This window comes from Canis aureus, chromosome 2 (genome assembly GCF_053574225.1).
Source record: "Canis aureus isolate CA01 chromosome 2, VMU_Caureus_v.1.0, whole genome shotgun sequence".
Taxonomy (NCBI): Eukaryota; Metazoa; Chordata; class Mammalia; order Carnivora; family Canidae; genus Canis; species Canis aureus.
This window is the reverse complement of record NC_135612.1, coordinates 92,670,118-92,688,486: the sequence shown is the minus strand read 5'-3', so window position 1 is coordinate 92,688,486 and position 18,369 is coordinate 92,670,118. Positions and strand designations below refer to the sequence as shown.

Here is an 18,369-nt window from a genome sequence, read left to right as displayed (position 1 = left end):
GTCGGTTTCCTTCCACACTTTAACTACTGTGAATAGCATCGTTATAAATCGGAGTGCACAAACATCCCTTTGAGACACTGCTTTCAGCTCTTTTGTACACACCCAGGTGTGGAATTGCTAGGTCATTCTAGTTTTAATTTTTTGAGAAACTTTCATACTGTTTTCCACAGTGGTGGCACCATTTTCCATTTTCACCAACAGTGCACAGGGTTCCAATTTCTCCACACCCTCTCCAGCACTTGTTATTTCCTGTGTGTTTCTATGGTAGCACACTAATGGGTGTGAGGTGGTACTTCATTGCAGTTCGAGTGTGCATTGCCCTAATGATCAGTAATGTTGATCATTCTTTCATGTGAGTATTGGCCATCTGTGTATCTTCTTTGGAATGTCTGTTCAAGTCCTTCACCCATTTGGGCAACAAAAACTCATTTTTGTTGTTAAGTTTTAGGGATTCTTTACATTTTCTGCATATTCACCCCTTACAAGATATATGATTTACAAATATTCTCTCTCATTCTGTGGGCTGCCCTTTTTACCTTTGATGCACGGAAGTTTTAATTTTCAGAAAGTCCAATTTTTTTCTTTTGTTGACTATGCCTTCATCCCAAACTCAGTACCAAGAAGCTTTTGTCCTACATTTTCTTTTAAGAGTTTTGTAGTTTTCGGCCTTATATTTAGATCCTTCATTTTTAGTTAATTTTTGCAAAAGATGTGAGGTAAGGATCCACCTTAATTATTTTGCATGGAAATATCCAGTTTTCCCAATACCATTTGTTCAAAGACTATCTTTTCCCCCAGTGAATGATCTTGACATCTTTGTTGAAAATCATTTGACCATTTATGTGAGGGTTTATTTTTGAACTTTCTATTCCATTCCATGGATCTCTATGTCTGTCTTTATGTCAGTATTATAATGTTTTGATTAAGGTAATTTTGTAGCAAGTCTTGAATTCAGGAAGTATAAGTCCTCCTCCTTGTTCTTCTTTTCCAAGATTGGCTATTTAGGACCCTTGAGATTCCACATGAACTTAAAGATGGATTGTTGTTGTTTTTTTTTTATTTCTGCAAAAACATCATTGAGATTTTCATAGGGATTACATTGAATCTCTAGGTCACTTTAAGTGATATTGATATTGTAGCAATATTAAGTCTTCCACTTCATGACTAAAGCATGTCAATTTATTTATGTCTTCTTTATTTCAGCTATGTTTTCTAGCTTTAGTTCTCATAACAATACTAGCTTTTATAATGGCCCATGTACTTACCTTTATTGAAATCTTCATTTCTTCATACAGCTTTGAGTCCATCTTATGTCCTTTCATTTCCACTGCAGGACTCCCTTTAACATTTCTTGCAGGGAAGGTCTAGTGGTGGCAAATGCCCTCAGCTTCTGTTTACCTGGGAATGTCTTGATTTCTCTCTCAGTTTTGAAGGACAGCTTGGCGGATATAAGATTCTTGGTCGACAGGGTTTTTTTTTCTTTTACCTTTGATTTTAGCTTTTTCTTTGACTTTGATTATGTCAACCTATTCTGACCTCCAAAATTTCTTGTAAGAAATCTGCAGACAACCTCAGGAGCCTTGTGTGTGACAAGTCACCTTCCTCACTGTTTTCAAGGTTCTCTTTGTCTTGGCTTTTGATAGTTGATTATAATGTGTCTTGGTGTCGGTGTTTTTAGTTCATCTCATTTGGAGTTTGTTGAACTTCTTAGTTCACATTCATGTATTTCATCAAATTCAGAGGGTTTCCAGCCCTTATCTCTTCAAACACTGTCTCTGTGTATCCCTCTGCCCTGGCAAGGTCTGGCCCCCCTCCCTTAGGGCTGACGGGCTGAGTTGCTCTCATTCTGCCCTTGCTCTGTGGCCCCCTCTTCTCCCAGAAGTGGATAATGCAGCTTCCTCTCAGTCAGGCCCCAGAATTGCTTTGAGGACATTTCCCCAACTCTTATCAGCAGCATCTCCAAACAGTGGCCTCGGGCCAGGATTCAAATCCAACCCCATACATTGTAGGTGTAAGTCTGGGAGCGTTTTCTTGGCCCTGACCACACACACGTTCCCCCACTGGGTGTTGCCCAGGTCGAGGGAGGGGTGCAGTTTCCTCCAGGGGAAGCCAGGTTTTTAATTATCTGTCTGTCGTGTCCTGAGCCCCCACTTCAGTGTCCAACTACCCCCACTCCCCTTTATAAATATAATCAGGGCTCTGTCTGCCACTGTCACTGACACATCTCAGGGTCCTTCTGCTCCTGCACCCTGACTCAGGAGTCAGAGCTATGCTTGGAAAACTTGGGTCACGTCACTGGGTGGCCTCAGGGGCTCCCATGCAGTCCCCTCCTCTCCTCTGACTTTCCCCACCCCCCGCTCCACCCCAGCCATCGTCCCCATGGGGTCCCTCTGCCAGGAACAACTTCCACACACTGTGCAGCTCCTCTGCAGGGCACCCCCCGCCCCAGCTCCACATCCAGCGCTGCTCTCCTGTTCCCTCGGTCTACTCATATCTTGTAACAAGCTGAACGGCTGCTCATTTTGATCGTGTCCTAGCTGCCCGCCGCCCCCACACAGAAGGGAATCCTAAGACTCGGATTTTTGTCTGTTCTGTCGTCCAGTTACCCCAGCTCTAAACCAGGTAATGAGTATCATTCCGGCAAATGAATTGCCAGCGCCTGGGAACCAAGGGCTACCTGGAAGGCGAGGTTTCTGGCCCCTCGGACCACACGCATGCATGCACGGAGGGCTTCCGGCCAGGGCTCCAGGGGGACTTCGAGGTGGGCGTCCGCGGCTCTCCATGTGCCTTGACTTCCTGCTCAGACATCCCCCCGTCTGGGCAGAAAGCTGTTTCTGACACCTCATACCATGAGCAACATTTTAACCGTAAATAAGTTGCCCGAAGCACAGGGCTGTCCCTCACACACCTTCGGGGAGAAAGGTCCGTAGTGACCAGGGACCGCCCCTGCGCAGTTGCCGTCAAGCCTGCGGCTGCCTCCCCCTGGCCTCCGCGTGCTGGAGAACAGGGCCCCTCCTCTCCGACCTCGCAGCTCTCCAGGGTCCTCACAGCCACTCAGCAGGGCCCTGGCCCCTCAGCCCTGACCACCCTTCTGGCACACTCCACGCAGGGGCTCCTGTCAGTCCCTTTCCGGAAGCGTCGAAGCCATTTGGTCAGAAGTGACAGAAGCAACAAGGTCAACATTAGGTGCAGCCACGGATGCTGGAATTTCTCCATGAGAAATCTACTGAGTCAAGTGACTGGTCAGTTTTAGCAGAGTGACTCCCACTGTCCAGCGGGCCACAGGGCGCCAGAAGCTGGATGAAGGGCCCCACCGGACAGGACTCTGTCCTCTTCCACCTGCTAGGCTGCCTGCGGCCTGCGGCTCACTTGAAGACCACAAGACAGGCACCGCCCCTCCCAGGACCGGACAATCTCAGGAGGCCATGTGGACAGCCCAGGGCTCAGCTGCTGGCCCCATATTCTTGTCCTGTGCCCGAGGAGAAACGTTCAGAAGTCAGGAAGCAGCCAGGAGGGGCTGACACGCCTCTCCCCGCTGGGCAGTGCCAGCCGACTTGGCGGCGGCCCCTGCGTGATGGCCCTGGACAGAGTTGGGGAGGATGTGCCGTAGTACAGACCACCTTCCCATGACAAATCACCCCAGGAGCATGGATAATGGTGAACTCTAGTGAAATAGCAAGGAAACGATGAAGGCATCCTGACGCCTCCTGAAGGGGGAGTGTGGGTCAGGCCTCACTAGGCAGTGCTCCCCTCCAGGAGGCCATGCAGGCCTCTGTTGTCCACCCCTTTGTTTCTGAGGTCACCGCTGCCCCCAGGTTCATGTCGGAGCACAAGTCCATGAAGAGCAGGGCCGCAGCACCCCGCGGATCATGGCTCCGGGCCCTTCGGCCACCTGGTGTTTGGTTCACGTGACATGTGGTGGCGCTGGTGTGCTGGGTGCTGATGTCAGGAAGGGGTGACCCCTCCCCAGGGAGGGGCCGAGGTCCAGGAGATGAGGTGTGACTTGCACCCTAAAGGAGGGGACGGGAGAAGGCAAGAGGCCCTTGGTGAGCCAGGTGAGGCCCTAGTGTGAATCAACAAGTTTCCTATATTTTAAAGATGAGATTTCACTTAAGAAGCTGGGTTTGGCGCAGCCGGTTAGGCGTCTAACTCTTGATCTCGGCTCCAGTCTTGACCTCAAGACCTTGAGTTCAAGCTCTGCGTTGAGCTCCCTGCTGGGCGTGGAGGCTGCTTAAGAAACGCAAGCAAGTAAGCCTGAGCCCCGTCCACTGACCCTGAGGGCCCTGGCCTGCTCCTCTCTACCAGGCGACACGGAGGGTGTCAGCCGATGCCGGGGTCTCCTTGGCCTGGCGTCCCGGGGCGGGAAGGGCAGGAGCAGGCTCAGAAGGCCCCAGGCTGGGGTCGAGGCAGTGCTTGAGAGGCCGTCCAGGAGGCCCAGGCCCCAGGAGAGTCAGGAAGAGCCACCACACAGTGACACAGCACAGGCAGCACATGAAGACACCTAGACCAAGTTCCAGAACAGTCCAGGGGGTGGAGCTCAGACGAGCGGCGGCAGGGACAGGGAGGGCGCTGGTCCTAGATCCTGACTCCACAGACGTGAAGGTTCATCCCGCGGTGTCCCACCTCAACGCTTACTGCGTGTGCCAGACTCGGCTGGGAAAGTTAAAGAAGGAAACGGCGGGGGGTGGCTGCGGCCCCCGGTGAGCCGGGCTGCTGGACGTGTGGCCCAGCCATGGAGCCCCGACGTCCTCAGGGCCAGGAGAGAACCTGCTTCAGAGCAGAGGCCAGCGCAGGCCCGACTGGAGCAGGCCGGGAGGGTGGGGGGTGCGGGAGGGAGGGATGGGCCGGGGCGGGGAGTCACGGAGGGTAGCCCTCGGGTGCCGTGCTGTGCATCTTCCTCCTGGGGACAGGCTGTCCGACGCCGCTGGCCCCTCGGCCTCCCCCAGCCCGGCTTCCCCATCCTCACCGTCCTAACCTGGGCGCCGTCCGCAGGGGCCCAGGGGGCACGTGGGGGTTAGACGCCCGGGATGAAGGCGCTTGGAAAGGCCCCCAAGACATGCTCGCACTGCTCGTGGGGGGCTCTCGGGGAAGCCTGACTCGTCCTCCAGTCTTCTTCCCAGCACCCTGAGGGGCGAACGTCACTGTCCCCACTTTACAGGTGGGGAGACTGAGGCCTGGCAGTCAGCTGAGGAGAAGCAGATGGGTGGCCCCCTCGCCACGTGGGGGGAGGGCAAAGCATCCTGTGTCCCAGCGCCCCCAGGACTGGGGTGCGGGCCAGCAGCACGGAGGGGGGCCCCGAGCAGTGCGTGAGCGGCTGTGGGTCCACGCTGCCCCGTGTATCCGTGCTCAGGCAGCTGCCGGCCCGGGACCGGACCTCACGCCCCAGAGTGCCGAGCTGCACGGCGTCCGTGGGGCCAGCGCGCACGCAGGTGCGAGGTCTCGGTGCCCAGCACTGCGATCCGGAACCGCGGCACCGCCCGGCCTCCCGAGCCTGTGCGGGGTGGGCAGCCCTCGCCGGCTGCTCAGAGTGGAGCAGCGTGTGGGGCAGCTGCCGAGCACCGGCCCCCCCAAAACGGCTTTAGGCTCAGACTCCGAGGTGAGGACGCCCTGGAGAAGTGCTGCAAAGGCAGAGGACAGAGCTTGTGCAAAGGCCCTGTGGCCACTCGGAGTGCGTGCCGAGGGCACATGGGAGGGCCGTGGGCCTTGGACACTGATGGGCAGAGAGGGGCAGGGCCAGGCCACCAGAAAAGCCTCCTCCAGCCACGGGGGGTAGTGGGTGGATCAGGTCTCCAGGAACCTTGCGGGGGCGGGGGGGCGGGGGCGTGGGAGCTGCGCTGCCTCCTGGTGAGAGCGCTCCGGGGTACAGGGGTCTCCAGGGCCCATTCTTGCCTGGGACAGCAGGGGGTCTGCGAGGGGCTGGGGGCAGCCGTGCAAGGAGGCCCTGGCACCAGGCGACATGCCCTACGGCCGGAAGGTAGCGGGGAGGCGAGTGCGGCAGCCCGGAGGGCGGGCCTCACGGGGTTCCTCTGGGCCTGGCCAGTGACCCGCGGGCCGACGACCTGGGCAGGCCAAGGCTCACGGAGCAGGTCCTTGAACCGCCACCCTCGAGCTGTTCTATGGTGGAACGCGACGAATGCCCGTTCCCAAGACGCGGCCTCTCAGGCTGATGGGGGAGGTGGGCTGCTCAGAGTTCCGCCTTCACCCTTCATGCAGCCGCCCCCCCACTCACCCACCCGCCAGGGTGGCTCCGGACCTCTGCGGTCCCACGCGTGTGTACGTGTTGGGGGGGAGTGACAGTTCACACCCAGGCGCTGCTGTGCCCCCAGGTGCTGCTGTGCCCCCCAAGTGTGCATGGGGGGTGTGGCCACACGCTCACAGGTGTGCCTCCAGGTGCTGCTGTGCTTCCCCAGGTGTGTGTGGAGGTGAAAGTGGCCACAGGCTCACAGGTGTGCCCCCAGGTGCTGCTGTGCTTACCCAGATGTGCGTGGAAGGGGAGGTGGCCACAGGCTCACAGGTGTGCCTCCAGGTGCTGCTGTGCTCCCCAGGTGTACGTGGAGGGGGGGGGGTGGCCACAGGCTCACAGGTGTGCCTCCAGGTGCTGCTGTGCTCCCCAGGTGTGCGTGGAGGGGGACCACAGGCTCACAGGTGTGCCCCAAGTACTGCTGTGCCCCCCAGGTGTGCGTGGAGGGGAGCAACAGGCTCACAGGTGTGACCCAGGTGCTGCTGTGCTCCCCAGGTGTGCGTGGAGGGGGGGGCACAGGCTCACAGGTGTGCCCCCAAGTGCTGCTGTGCTTCCCCAGGTGTGCGTAGGGGGTGTGGCCACAGGCTCACAGGTGTGCCCCGCAGGTGCTGCTGTGGTCGGCCAACAAAGTGTTTGAGGAGCTGACGGATATCGAGAGGCAGTTCCACAAGGCCTTCTACACGGTGCGGGCCTACCTGAACTGTGACCGCTACTCCGTGGGCCTCCTGGACATGACCAAGGAGAAGGTGAGGCCCGTGCTCCTCCTGGCGCCGCGCCGCCGCAGTGCTGCCTCACTGACCGTCTGTCCCTCCTGTCTCTGCTCAGGAATTCTTTGACGTGTGGCCTGTGCTGATGGGAGAAGCGCAGCCGTACTCGGGCCCACGCACACCCGACGGCCGTGTGAGTCGGGGAGGAGGGGCAAGGTGCAGCCTGAGCAGCGTGGGCGTGGGAGGGAGGCTCTGAGCACTTGTGCTGCCCCCCGCTCCAGCCGCTGCTCGCTGCTCGGGGTTGGGAGGCGGGGGCTGTTCTCCAGGGGAAGGTTGTCAGCCTCGCTGGGACGACCAGCATCTGTCCTGTGTCCTACCCTGAGTCCCTGTAGCAGCTCCGTGAGGAACCGTGTAGACGTGTGTGCACGCGCGTGTGCCTGTGCATGAGAGAGGCGGGGTGAAAAGGGCATGGAAGCGTGGGCAGAGGTATCTGCCACTTACTGTGTGTCCAATCTGCGGCACACTACCCCGCCCGGCCATGCCTCAGTGTCCCCACCTTCCCCATGAGGGCGGTAGATGCCTTCCTCACAGCGCCGTGTGCCAAGGGTGTAGAAGAGGCCCTGCACGTGGCGTGGCTGTGACCATGACCTGCCACGGTTGTGTGTGTGTGTGCATGTGTGTGTACAGTGGGCCGTGTGCGTCCATGTGAAGGGGGAGTGGACCCAGCTTGTGTGTGGGCTTGAGCGGGACAGAGAACGTGCGTGTGTCCCACGAGCGTCGGGGGGTGGTCTGCGTGTGTGGTCGTATGTAACGGCGTGGGCGCATGTGTGCACTTCCCCGTGTGCACATGCAGGTTGTGCATAGCTGTGTTGGTGAGGTGCGTGTGCATGTCTGGGCGGGCACTGGGGGCCCCTCCCCTCCGGGGGCTTCCCTCTGTGGCCTGGCCCTGGGCCGCTCACCACCGCAGCGGTCCTTTCACAGGAAATCGTCTTCTACAAGGTCATCGACTACATCCTCCATGGCAAGGAGGACATCAAGGTCATCCCGTAAGTGCCAGGATTTTACGAGAAGGGCCGGCGGGGGCGGGCACCCCAGACCCCTGCTGGGTGGGCCTCGGGGAGTCACCACATGGATTCAGCAGCCTCCCGGGGGTGCTCCCTCGGCTGTGGGGTGCGCAGGACGGGGAGGGAGGGCGGGAGACACCGTGACGGCCAGGGTGGACCTCCAGGGGCCCAGGTGAGCCATCCAGGTGGCCCCGCCAGCAGCAACTGACCTTTACATCCCTCAGGGTCGCTTCTTAGCTCACCCAGCCACACAGGCCGGGGTGGGGGGGTTTGGGGGGACAGAAGGCACGGCCCGTAGGGCGGGAGGGGATGGGAAACCCGTCCCAGAAGGAACGTGGCTGGGTGGGGGGCAGGGCCGGGCTGCAAACCAGTGAGACTGGGGAGAGCTGCTGGCCGTGTGGCCCCAAGACCCCACGAGCCTGCGAGGACCCCACCCTGCAGGTCCCACGAAGGGACTGGGCTCCCGAGGGGCGGGCCGGCGGGCCAGGGGACCAACGCTGAGCTCCAGGCACTCCTCCAGTGGAAGGGGGGCTCCAACAGGCTGAGGGGCCTCCGTGTAGCAGAGGCAGGACGAGCGGCTCAGACACCCCAAACCTCACCCTGCCTCCTCCGAGTCTCCCGGGGCACGGCCCGCGAGCTTCCCACCGCCCCGGAGCTCCGGAAAGGGAATACACGGACACCCAGAGCCCTGAACCGCAGCCCGGCCCGACGCCCTGCTCTCCCCGCAGCTCGCCCCCCGCCGACCACTGGGCCCTGGCCAGCGGCCTTCCGACCTACGTGGCAGAAAGCGGCTTTGTGAGTCTGGGGGCCCCTCCCGCCCCGCCCGCCGCCTCCACTGCGGAGGGCGCGCCAGGCGAGTAGTGTCCCCGTCCTCTTCCAGATCTGTAACATCATGAACACCGCCGCGGACGAGATGTTCACGTTCCAGGTACGTCTCCCCCTCCTTGCAGAACACGTGTCATGCTCGGCAGGAAGACGCTGTGGTTCCGCAAGGCTGCACCGAAGCAGCGTTTGCTCAAGAAACCACCTCCAAACCTCCAGGGCCAAGGCAGCCCGCATGCCCCGCGGTGCGGGTGGGTGCGGTGGCTGCAGTGGGTGCGGCCCGGCTGGAAGGGGCCTCCTGTGGGGCTGGCTCCTCCGGGCAGGGCCCGAGTCAGCGGGGCCACGCCACTGGCCTTGGTCTCCAAGACCTCTCCCGGGACCGGCCAGGGCTCTGGGGCCGCGAGTCGGGAACAGTTGCACCACTCGTGGGGCCGGCAGAGGGACAGCAAGGCCCCGCTCCCGAGGACTGAGAGCGTTAGGGGCAGAGGGCCAACCGGGCTGGAGCCTTCGGAGCCAGGGAGCCTGCGTGACCACGGGACCCATGCCCTGGAGCCACATGCTGGGCACGTAGCCTCAGCTGGGGCCCGTGGGAGAGGTCCCGGCGCAAACCCCCGGACCCGGAGCTCCTGGGCACGGGGTGGAGATGGGGTGCCGAGCCCACAGGAACCCTGAGCCCTCACTGCCGCCTGGGGGCAGAGGACATGGCTCGTGCCCGCTGGGTGACGGGCCGGGCCGCAAGCAGCGTGGCGGGCACCCTGACGCCTCTCCCTGCAGGAAGGGCCCCTGGACGACTCGGGCTGGGTCATCAAGAACGTCCTCTCCATGCCCATCGTCAATAAGAAGGAGGAGATCGTGGGGGTTGCCACGTTCTACAACAGGAAGGACGGGAAGCCCTTCGATGAGCAGGATGAGGTCCTCATGGAGGTAAAGCGCGACTCGGGGTGGCCCCGGGGGGGACACGGGCACAGCGGGGAAGCCCTCGCCGCCTTCCGCCTGCGGCCCGAGGACGCGCCCACGGGTGGTGGCACCGCCGCTCTGCCCGCAGTCCCTCACTCAGTTCCTGGGCTGGTCGGTACTGAACACCGACACCTACGACAAGATGAACAAGCTGGAGAACCGCAAGGACATCGCCCAGGACATGGTCCTGTACCACGTGAGATGCGACAAGGACGAAATCCAGCTGATCCTGGTACCACTCCTGTCGCCCGTGGCCCCTTCTGCCCAGAGGAGAGGCAGGCCATCCCGCGGGGGGAGGGAGGCTGTGGGCGAGCCCCGAGCCCCCCTGGCGGCCCACAGGCTCCGCGCAGCCAGCGGCTGTCCCTTCCCTGCGTCCCGGGCCCGAGCGGGTGGCGGTCATCTGCGTGCTGGCCTCCCGCAGGCGTCGTCCGTGTGCCGGGGAGGCCAGGACGGACCCAGGGAAGGGCAGCCACTGCCTGCACCGTCACCTACCTCTGAGGCTGCGGCTGGGGCTTCCAATCGGCTTGTGCCAAAAGCCACCTTGGGCCCCCAGGAGGGGCGCAGGGGGTGCTGTCGCCCCGTCCCCGCCATGAGGGGCCCCGTCCCCCCACAAGGGGCCCCGTCCCCCCCACGAGGGGCCCCGTCCCGCCCCCAGGAGCCCCATCCCCCCACGAGGGGCCCCATCCCCCAGGGGCCCTGTCCCCCCCAAAAGAGACCATTCCCCCCCAGGGGCCCTGTTCCCCCCCACAAGGGACCATTCCCCACACAGGGGCCCCGTCCCCCCCAGGGGCCCTGTACCCCCCCAGGGGCCCCGTCCCCCCCACGAGGGGGCGGCTCACTCCATCTGACCGGCCCCCTTCCCCCCTAGCCAACGAGGGAGCGCCTGGGGAAGGAGCCTGCGGACTGTGAGGAGGATGAGCTGGGAATACTCTTGGTCAGAATCTGACCCCCACCCCTCAGGTGGACCCTGGAGGCCCGAGGGGCGGGAGCCCTCCCCATCCCGGGGAGCTGTGTGCCTGGGGTGTCCCCGCCCCTGCTGTCCTGGTGGGGCCGGGGACCACAGGCATGTGAGTGTCCCCCCCGCAGGAAGGGCAGCTGTCCCCACACTCCCGGGGCATCTGAGGTGCACAGAGGATGCTGGGAGGGGCACAGCCCAGCCTGCCCCCCTCAGCCCGCCGTCCACCCACAGAAGGAGGTGCTGCCGGGGCCAAGCAAGTTCGACATCTACGAGTTCCACTTCTCGGACCTGGAGTGCACGGAGCTCGAGCTGGTCAAGTGCGGCATCCAGATGTACTACGAGCTGGGCGTGGTCCGCAAGTTCCAGATTCCTCAGGAGGTGGGGGGCAGGGCGAGGGGTCCCAGGTCTGAGCCCCAAGAGTGGTCACGAGTGGTCAGAGGTCCGGGGCCTGCAGGGAGCGCACAGGTGCCCAGAGGAAATGCAGGACGAGGGGATGTGTGGGCGCAGGTGGATGGGGGTCGGTAGCGGGCGTCCCAGGCCGCCAGGTGAACGCGGAGAGCCCCTCGGAGCACCCCCCGCCTCCACCTCACTCCCCAGGGAGCCCGCTCCCCCCCTCCAGTGAGGAGCAGCCTGCCTCTCGCTCCCCTGGGAACGGGTGCACGCTGGCGGCCTCAGAAGCCGCTTCCCTACATACTGAAGGGAAACACAAAGAAAGAAGTACAGAAATTATTAATAGAATTGCTTCGATTTCAGAATCCTTTTCTGACCCTCAAAGTCACCGAGGACGCGTTATTGCTTCTCGTGGCGCCCGGGGCCCCCGCCGGGGTCACACACAAACACGTGCACACACACACACACACGCGCGCGCGTGCAAGCGGTGCCTGCGGGGTGCCGTCAGACCCATCTGGACCCTAGAGCCTGGGCCTCGGCGGCCACCCCTCCACCCCCCAGGCCTGGGCCCGCGGTGCTCAGCCCGGCGGCCTCCCCTAGGTCCTGGTGCGCTTCCTGTTCTCCGTGAGCAAAGGGTACCGGAGGATCACCTACCACAACTGGCGCCACGGCTTCAACGTGGCCCAGACCATGTTCACGCTGCTCACGGTGCGCGGCCGGCCGGGCGCCCTGTGGGAGGGGGGTCCGACCCCTGGGGCGGGCGGAGGCCGAGAGCCGGTGCCTGTGTCCGCAGACGGGCAAGCTGAAGAGCTACTACACGGACCTGGAGGCCTTCGCCATGGTGACGGCGGGCCTGTGCCACGACATCGACCACCGCGGCACCAACAACCTGTACCAGATGAAGTAGGCGCCGGGGGCGGGGGCTGCGCGGAGCTCGCGCCGCGGGAAGCACGGGGGCGCCCCCAGCCCGCTGCGGGCCTCTGACCCAGCCAACCTCCGCCGCAGATCCCAGAACCCCCTGGCCAAGCTCCACGGCTCCTCCATCCTGGAGCGGCACCACCTGGAGTTCGGGAAGTTCCTGCTCTCCGAGGAGGTCCGTGTCGCCCCACCCCCACCCCCACCCCCGCTCGGGGCAGGTCCCGCGCCCCCGGCCCAGCGACGACAGCACAGGGTTCTGAGTTCTGAGCGGCCTCCGAGGCCCGTCGGGGGCTGCAGTGGGGTCAGGGCGGTGGGTTGGATTTGACACCCGCAGGGAGGGGGGTGCACCCCAGTCTCAGGCAGCGGTGGGGGCCGAGCGCCTCCCAGCGCCAGCCCGAGGCCACCTGGGTCCCCTGGGCCCCCTGGGGGCGGTGCCACGACCTGGGGTAGGAGCCGGCCTGCAGCCCGACAGGGACCCACGGGCGGACCCAGGAGGGGGGCAGACCGGCCCGCACCGCGACCAAAGCCCTCCCCGCAGACCCTGAACATCTACCAGAACCTGAACCGGCGGCAGCACGAGCACGTGATCCACCTCATGGACATAGCCATCATCGCCACCGACCTGGCACTCTACTTCAAGTGGGTGCCCCCCCCCGCCTCCCTGTGGGGGCAGCCAGGAGCCGCGGGGGGCTGCGGTGGGGAGCAGGGGCCCCACAGACCTGGGCTCTCTGCCTCGGTTTCTCTCCTAGAAGGGTGCTTGGGTGAGGGTCGAGGAGGAGGAAGGGGGCGGGGCGTCGACTCTTTGTTCTTGGGGTTCAGGAAGAGGACAATGTTCCAGAAGATCGTGGATGAGTCTAAGAACTACGAGGACAGGAAGAGCTGGGTGGAGTACCTGTCCCTGGAGACGACGCGGAAGGAGATAGTCATGTGAGCAGTGGGGGCGACAGGAGCCCCCCCAGCTGGTCGATCTCAGACGTCCCCCCACAAAACTAGAAGACCCCCGGTCCTGCCCGAGGGGGCCACAACAGAGCAGCTCGTCTCTAAACGGCTTTGCTAAAGCGTCAAGCCAGTGCTCCATCTGCCCTGCTCCTCCTCCTCTGCGGGGGACAGGACAGGACAGGACTGGGGATCAGACGGTCCATTTCCTTAGTTCGTGACCTTGGCAGTGATTTCCTTACTTTATGAACCTCCGCTGATGCACCACGATACGGGGATTCAGGACTCGGGTCCCGCTGCAGGCCTGCCCCCGAGGTCCACAGGGAGGCTGCCTGATAAATACCTGGTTGCCGGGGTAGGGGGGGAGCACGAGGGTGAGGCCTGCAGTGGGGGGAGTGCGAGGTGGCCGTGGAGGGGTGGGAGGGGGCCAGCAGCGCTCTGGAGCTTCGTCTGCCCGCAGGGCCATGATGATGACGGCGTGTGACCTGTCTGCCATCACCAAGCCCTGGGAAGTCCAGAGCAAGGTCAGAAGTCATGCAGGGCCCCTGCCTCGGGAGACCAGGGAGAGGAAGCCTGTGGGGGGGGGGGGGGTAGGTGAGGGTTACAGAACCTTCTCTTGCAAGTAGCCCCCAGGCCTGCAGCCCTGCCCCACCCCTGCTCCAGGGCTGGCTGGCGGCCACACTGGGAAGTGCCAATGAGCTCCCTGTGCACTAGGCCCAGCCTGAAGAATTGGGGCCCCAGAGGGCCTGGGACACAGGAGACCGAGGGCAGAGGAGGGCAGGAGCCTCTTTCCTCAATTTCTGACCAAGCGCTGAACCCCCCAAGATGACTGCCTTTTATGCACCCACCTCCCAAGGTTGCTCTGTTGGTGGCGGCTGAGTTTTGGGAACAAGGGGACTTGGAAAGAACAGTTCTGGATCAGCAGCCTATTGTGAGTGTTACTTCCAGAATCTTCTACCCACCAGGCTCCTTGGTAACCTCTGGCCTCGCTTGGTGCACACAGAGGACCCCTGGGGACTTGGGGTCGGAGACCTCAGTCTCACTTTGTGGGGTTGGTCATGTGACACGAGGTGGGTGTGAACTTCGATGGCTCGAGATCTGGGTAGGGTGTAGACCCCGACCTAGGGTCTGCAGGAAGCTGTGGTGCCCGGGCAGAAATGGAAAGTCCTTGTGAGAGTGGCCGGAGCAGGCTGTGCCGTGAGGCTCGGGCAGGCTGGGAGCTGCTCCGGGAAGGCCTGGCCCGGGGACAGTAGGGTGCCAGGGAAGGCCCGTGGCCGGGGCCCGGCCCACACGGGGGACAGACGAGGCTGACGTCCTCGGGTCAGCAACGTGGCTCGACTGGCGTGCTGGACCACTGCGGCCTCGGCGTGGACCGGTACAGGCACAGCGCCGTCCACGCGGCCTCGGCGTGACCCAAGGGCACGGGCACAGCACCGCACTGTCCAGGGCCGCCCAACCTCAGGTGGAGGCTCTGGGGCCAGGGCCAGACCGAGGGAAGGGCACCTGCAGTTTGCCCACAGGGTTTCAAGCCAGGGCTGTGGTCAGCACCGAGGGTGGCTCCCAAGGACCAGGGGCTCGGGTGCGGGCAAGGGGCCTTGCCCGGTGGCCCCGAGCGGGGAGGGCGCCCCCGTCCAGGCCCAGCGCCATCGGGAGGCTCAGCCCCGAGCAGAGGCTCCGCCCTCATCCCACGGACACTGTGCGCCGGGGCTGTGAGCCGGGCCGGGGCCGAGTCCTGCAGGCTCAGAGGAGGTGTCTCTGCTCCCCCACAAGCCGATGATGGACCGGAACAAGGCAGCCGAGCTCCCCAAACTACAGGTTGGCTTCATCGACTTCGTGTGCACGTTCGTGTACAAGGTGAGCAGCGTGCATCGGGGTCACAGGCGGGCAGCGTGGGCTGGCCCGGGGCCTGACCTGCCGCAGCCCCACCTCTGCCCCCGGCACTTAGTCCTGAAAGCCGCAGCGTCACTCCCGCCATCACCCAGCAGCTTCCACCCTCGGGAAGGGCCCTCCGCTCACCGGGAGGCCTCACCCCAAGCCCCATCTAGGGCCCCCATGCGTGGCCTACACATTTTCAGGGCACAGACTGCAGTTTGCCTGTAAGCACATGTGTTCACGGCTGTGAAGCCAGGACAGGGAGGGCCGCCTGCCACAGCTGGGAAGGCCTCTCCCAACCAACACGTTGCACACTCGAGGTTGACAGTGGACGTGAGCTGTGACCTCGCAGCCCAGAGGACGCTCGGGGGCGTGCGGGGGGCCAGGTGCAGAGCCCTCCCACATGATGCCCTATGCGGCCCTGGGCTCCACACCTTCTGGCCCTGGCGGCTGCAGGGACCCACACTGTGACCAAGGGGTGGTCTGGTGCTGAGCAAAGTCACCCCTGACCGGGCAGGCCACGCCCCACCTTGACCACCGCACACCCCAGCTCCCTTTACTGCCCCCTCAGCGGGGCTGCGAGCACTGGGAAGGAGGACGGGACCAGGATGTGCATCCCAGTCCTGAGGTCGCAGGTCACGGCCCCACCACAGCGCTCCCCCCACCCCTGCCTTCCCCGGGTCCACCCACCCACTCCATGTGCACACATGCACACACGTGTGACGTAGGACATCTGAGAAGGAGCTGCAAGACCTGCACGTCTGCCTGAGTCTCCCCGGGATCCCCCTTCTGCCGTTGATGTGCCTTCTGCATTCTCGGGGTCCTTGCTCGGCTGTGGCCGTCCGCGCCATGGGCACTCACACCCCGCAGCTCCCCGTCCCCTCCTCCCTCCCAGGGCTGTGCTGCGAAGTGACCCTTCAGTGGCCTCCCCTTCTCCGTCAGGCAGCCCCCCGCCCCGGGGTTTCCTCCCAGGGGAGCGAGGCAAGGTGCTGGGGGGCAGGCTGGTGTCAGCAAGGGCCAGGCCGTGGGGCCGCCACCTGCCCCCACTGCCTGGGAACTGTCGAGAGGTATGGTCCGACCTCCTGATTCTGTGTCCAGGAGTTTTCCCGTTTCCACGAAGAGATCCTGCCCATGTTCGACCGACTGCAGAACAACAGGAAGGAATGGAAGGCCTTGGCTGATGAGTACGAGGCCAAGCTGAAGGCCCTGGAGGAGGAGAAGCAGCAACAAGAGGACAGGACGACAGCCAAGAAAGGTCTGGGCCGCAGGGGTGGGCACGGGTTAGCCGCCCGCGGAGCGTGTAAAGGGACAGTGGGGCAGCAGAGGCGAGCCTGGAGGCAGGCAGGTGGCCCGCGGCACGGGGACCCTCAGGCGCGGGCCTGGCGAGCGGGAACAGGGAAGGGCCCCTCCATTCCGGGCCAGGACCGCGTTTCCTCCAACCAAGTAACTGAATGCGGCTTCCGCTGCAAAAGGGGAGGGAAGCCCGGCAGACACATCCCCGCAGTGGCCACCGCTCCCCACTAACCCGCTCAGAAAAATCCACCCGTAACGTCCATGCTGCCCTCAGAAACCGGTGGAAGACCAAAGGGCGACCTAGTGGCTCTGGCCGTGACCTCGGGGTCACACGCAGCAGGGAGCCCGTTGGCGCCCCGCCCCGCCTGTGCACACACGTCCTGCGCCCCCTCAGATAAACAAAATCTTTTTAAAAAAGCTGAACAAACATAAGACCTGTAAGTGAACTAGGAGTCGGGCGCACGGGACACGCTTCACCGGCCCGCGTCACAGGTCTCTGCGGCTACCGCTGCGAGCATCTGCTTCCGCGGCAGGGTCGTGGCCCCCAGGAACCCGATGGCGCCGCCCTGGCCTTTGCATGTGGCACCTGGGCCCCGGCACCCTCGGGAGGAAATGCACGTGAACAGGGCTTCGGGGCTGTGAGGGCCGGAGCCGACGGGTCACGGGAGCGAAGGCAGGAAGGGCCGAGGCGGGTCTGGCTAATCGGCTCAGGCGGGCACCGGGCCGAGGAGGACGCCGGGGAGCAGGCTGTGCTCACCCTCGTGCTCACCCTCCCCTCACCGTCCCGTCTCTCTCGCAGCGGGCACAGAGATTTGCAACGGTGGCCCCGCACCCAAGTCTTCCACCTGCTGCATCCTGTGAGCTGCTCCCGGGTTCGGACGGCGCCCCCGCCTCTAAGGGTTTGCTACATGTGAGGAAGCCCCAGAAAATGACTAAAGACAATTTTGGATATCTTGAAACTTTTTTAAGATCTGTGTTTTTATAAACTCAACTATGAATAAAGTTTAGTGTACCTCACGCTCAGCCACCTTCCGGGTGTCCCACCGCTTGCCACGGAGAGCCCTCTGGAAAGGGGCTGTGAACTGTGCGTCCGTGAGGGCTGGGTGGGAACGCCAAGCGCACGAGTACTTATGTGTACACGGGTAGACGAGATACGTGTGTGCTGCTGCCAACCTGGTTTAGGAGGAACCCTGACCAGAAACTCGGAATAAAATAAAAACAAGTTGTATTTTTCTTCAATACGGCAGAGATTCTGGTGGAGGGCACATCACGTGTGACCCACCGGAAAGTTCTGCCAGAAGGTCAAAGCCCGAGTGGAGGAGGGGTCACAGGCCTGACCTGAGGACAACCCCTGCCTGCACAGCCCTCCGCACAGATCGCCTGGCATTGCCGAGTCCCGTCCAAGTAACCGCTTTGCACTCATGACCCAGCATGGCCAGACTCGACCAGGACACACGAGTCCTGTGCGATTCAGACGCTACTTATCTGGGAAGAACTAGGGACTTTTAACCCCAAAGCATTGGTTCCCCCGACCCTGGACACTGAACCCACAGCAAGCTGCTCTCAGCTGCACAATCGGATGCTTCCAGAGTTCCCAAGCTCCTGGGCAGGTGGGGGGACGGGGAGGAGGCAGGTCCCTTCTTGGCAAGGGCTCCTGGGGACACCCTGCCTGTGATCAGGGCCAGGCCACCCACCAAGCGGACGGCACCCGCCAAGCACTGCGGGAGGGGCCGGGCTCCCCCAACCTTCGCCCTGACTAAAACCAAGGCTTTCAAGTGCTGACATGCTGCTCCTCCTTCCCCTCACGTTTGCAAATGAATCCATTTTTCTATCAAAACCTGGCTCAGGGACAGGGATGTGCTCCAGACCTGGGCTGGAAGACAGCATGTTCCACCCACAGGCCTGAGGCTGGAAGGAGCACAGCCCGGAGGCAGAGGAGCAGATGCGAGAGCCCAAGCCCACCAGAGCCCGGTCCATTGGCCACGTCTTCCCCAGGGTGGGGGAGGCTTGGGGGGGGGGGGGGCCTTCCCGACAAGGAGACAAAGGGCATCAGGCCACCTCCCAGCCTGGCGCCTGTGCTGCCCCCCAGGGGTCTGCGCCAGGCTTAGTGAAGACCCAGCAGCACCCACAACACCCGAGCTCGCTGTGTCTGCGCCAGCTGCTCCCGTGGGGGCGCCCCAGCCGGGCACCCCAGACAAGCGACGGGATTGG

General features: G+C 62.7%; 1 protein-coding gene and 2 long non-coding RNA genes across 7 annotated transcripts in view; 1 reads left to right on the top strand and 2 right to left on the bottom strand.

Annotated features, from left to right (window-relative positions):
* PDE6B (phosphodiesterase 6B) overlaps positions 1–17,175 on the top strand; it is a 28,618-nt gene extending 11,443 nt beyond the window's left edge. The window contains exons 4-22 of one of the 2 annotated variants that reach the window (XM_077882085.1): positions 6,847–6,987; positions 7,067–7,141; positions 7,930–7,994; positions 8,741–8,807; positions 8,893–8,940; positions 9,609–9,758; positions 9,880–10,023; positions 10,660–10,725; positions 10,981–11,127; positions 11,740–11,847; positions 11,933–12,042; positions 12,145–12,232; positions 12,596–12,696; positions 12,877–12,984; positions 13,454–13,517; positions 13,850–13,924; positions 14,764–14,847; positions 15,964–16,049; positions 16,958–17,175. In XM_077882085.1, the coding sequence (XP_077738211.1) occupies positions 6,847–6,987; positions 7,067–7,141; positions 7,930–7,994; positions 8,741–8,807; positions 8,893–8,940; positions 9,609–9,758; positions 9,880–10,023; positions 10,660–10,725; positions 10,981–11,127; positions 11,740–11,847; positions 11,933–12,042; positions 12,145–12,232; positions 12,596–12,696; positions 12,877–12,984; positions 13,454–13,517; positions 13,850–13,924; positions 14,764–14,847; positions 15,964–16,049; positions 16,958–17,072 (1,842 nt within the window). In that variant the 3' untranslated portion in view covers positions 17,073–17,175. Of the gene's footprint in view, positions 1–6,846; positions 6,988–7,066; positions 7,142–7,929; positions 7,995–8,740; positions 8,808–8,892; positions 8,941–9,608; positions 9,759–9,879; positions 10,024–10,659; positions 10,726–10,980; positions 11,128–11,739; positions 11,848–11,932; positions 12,043–12,144; positions 12,233–12,595; positions 12,697–12,876; positions 12,985–13,453; positions 13,518–13,849; positions 13,925–14,763; positions 14,848–15,963; positions 16,121–16,957 lie in introns of both variants that reach the window. The other variant, XM_077882079.1, reaches the window with a different exon arrangement.
* Positions 1,001–10,366, bottom strand: LOC144303703 (uncharacterized). 4 transcript variants are annotated; one of them, XR_013370689.1, is made up of 3 exons: positions 6,937–10,366; positions 4,976–6,163; positions 1,001–4,653 (listed from the first exon to the last, which is right to left on the bottom strand). It is a non-coding gene; the product is annotated as an uncharacterized LOC144303703 (long non-coding RNA). The 4 variants fall into 4 exon arrangements; XR_013370695.1 differs by having other exon boundaries at positions 1,001–6,163; positions 6,937–7,090; positions 7,326–10,366; XR_013370694.1 differs by having other exon boundaries at positions 1,001–6,163; positions 6,937–7,385; positions 7,908–10,366.
* LOC144303728 (uncharacterized) lies at positions 12,277–14,919 on the bottom strand. Its single transcript, XR_013370702.1, has 3 exons — positions 13,842–14,919; positions 13,236–13,566; positions 12,277–12,918 (listed from the first exon to the last, which is right to left on the bottom strand). It is a non-coding gene; the product is annotated as an uncharacterized LOC144303728 (long non-coding RNA).
* Positions 17,176–18,369: the final 1,194 nt, after the last annotated feature.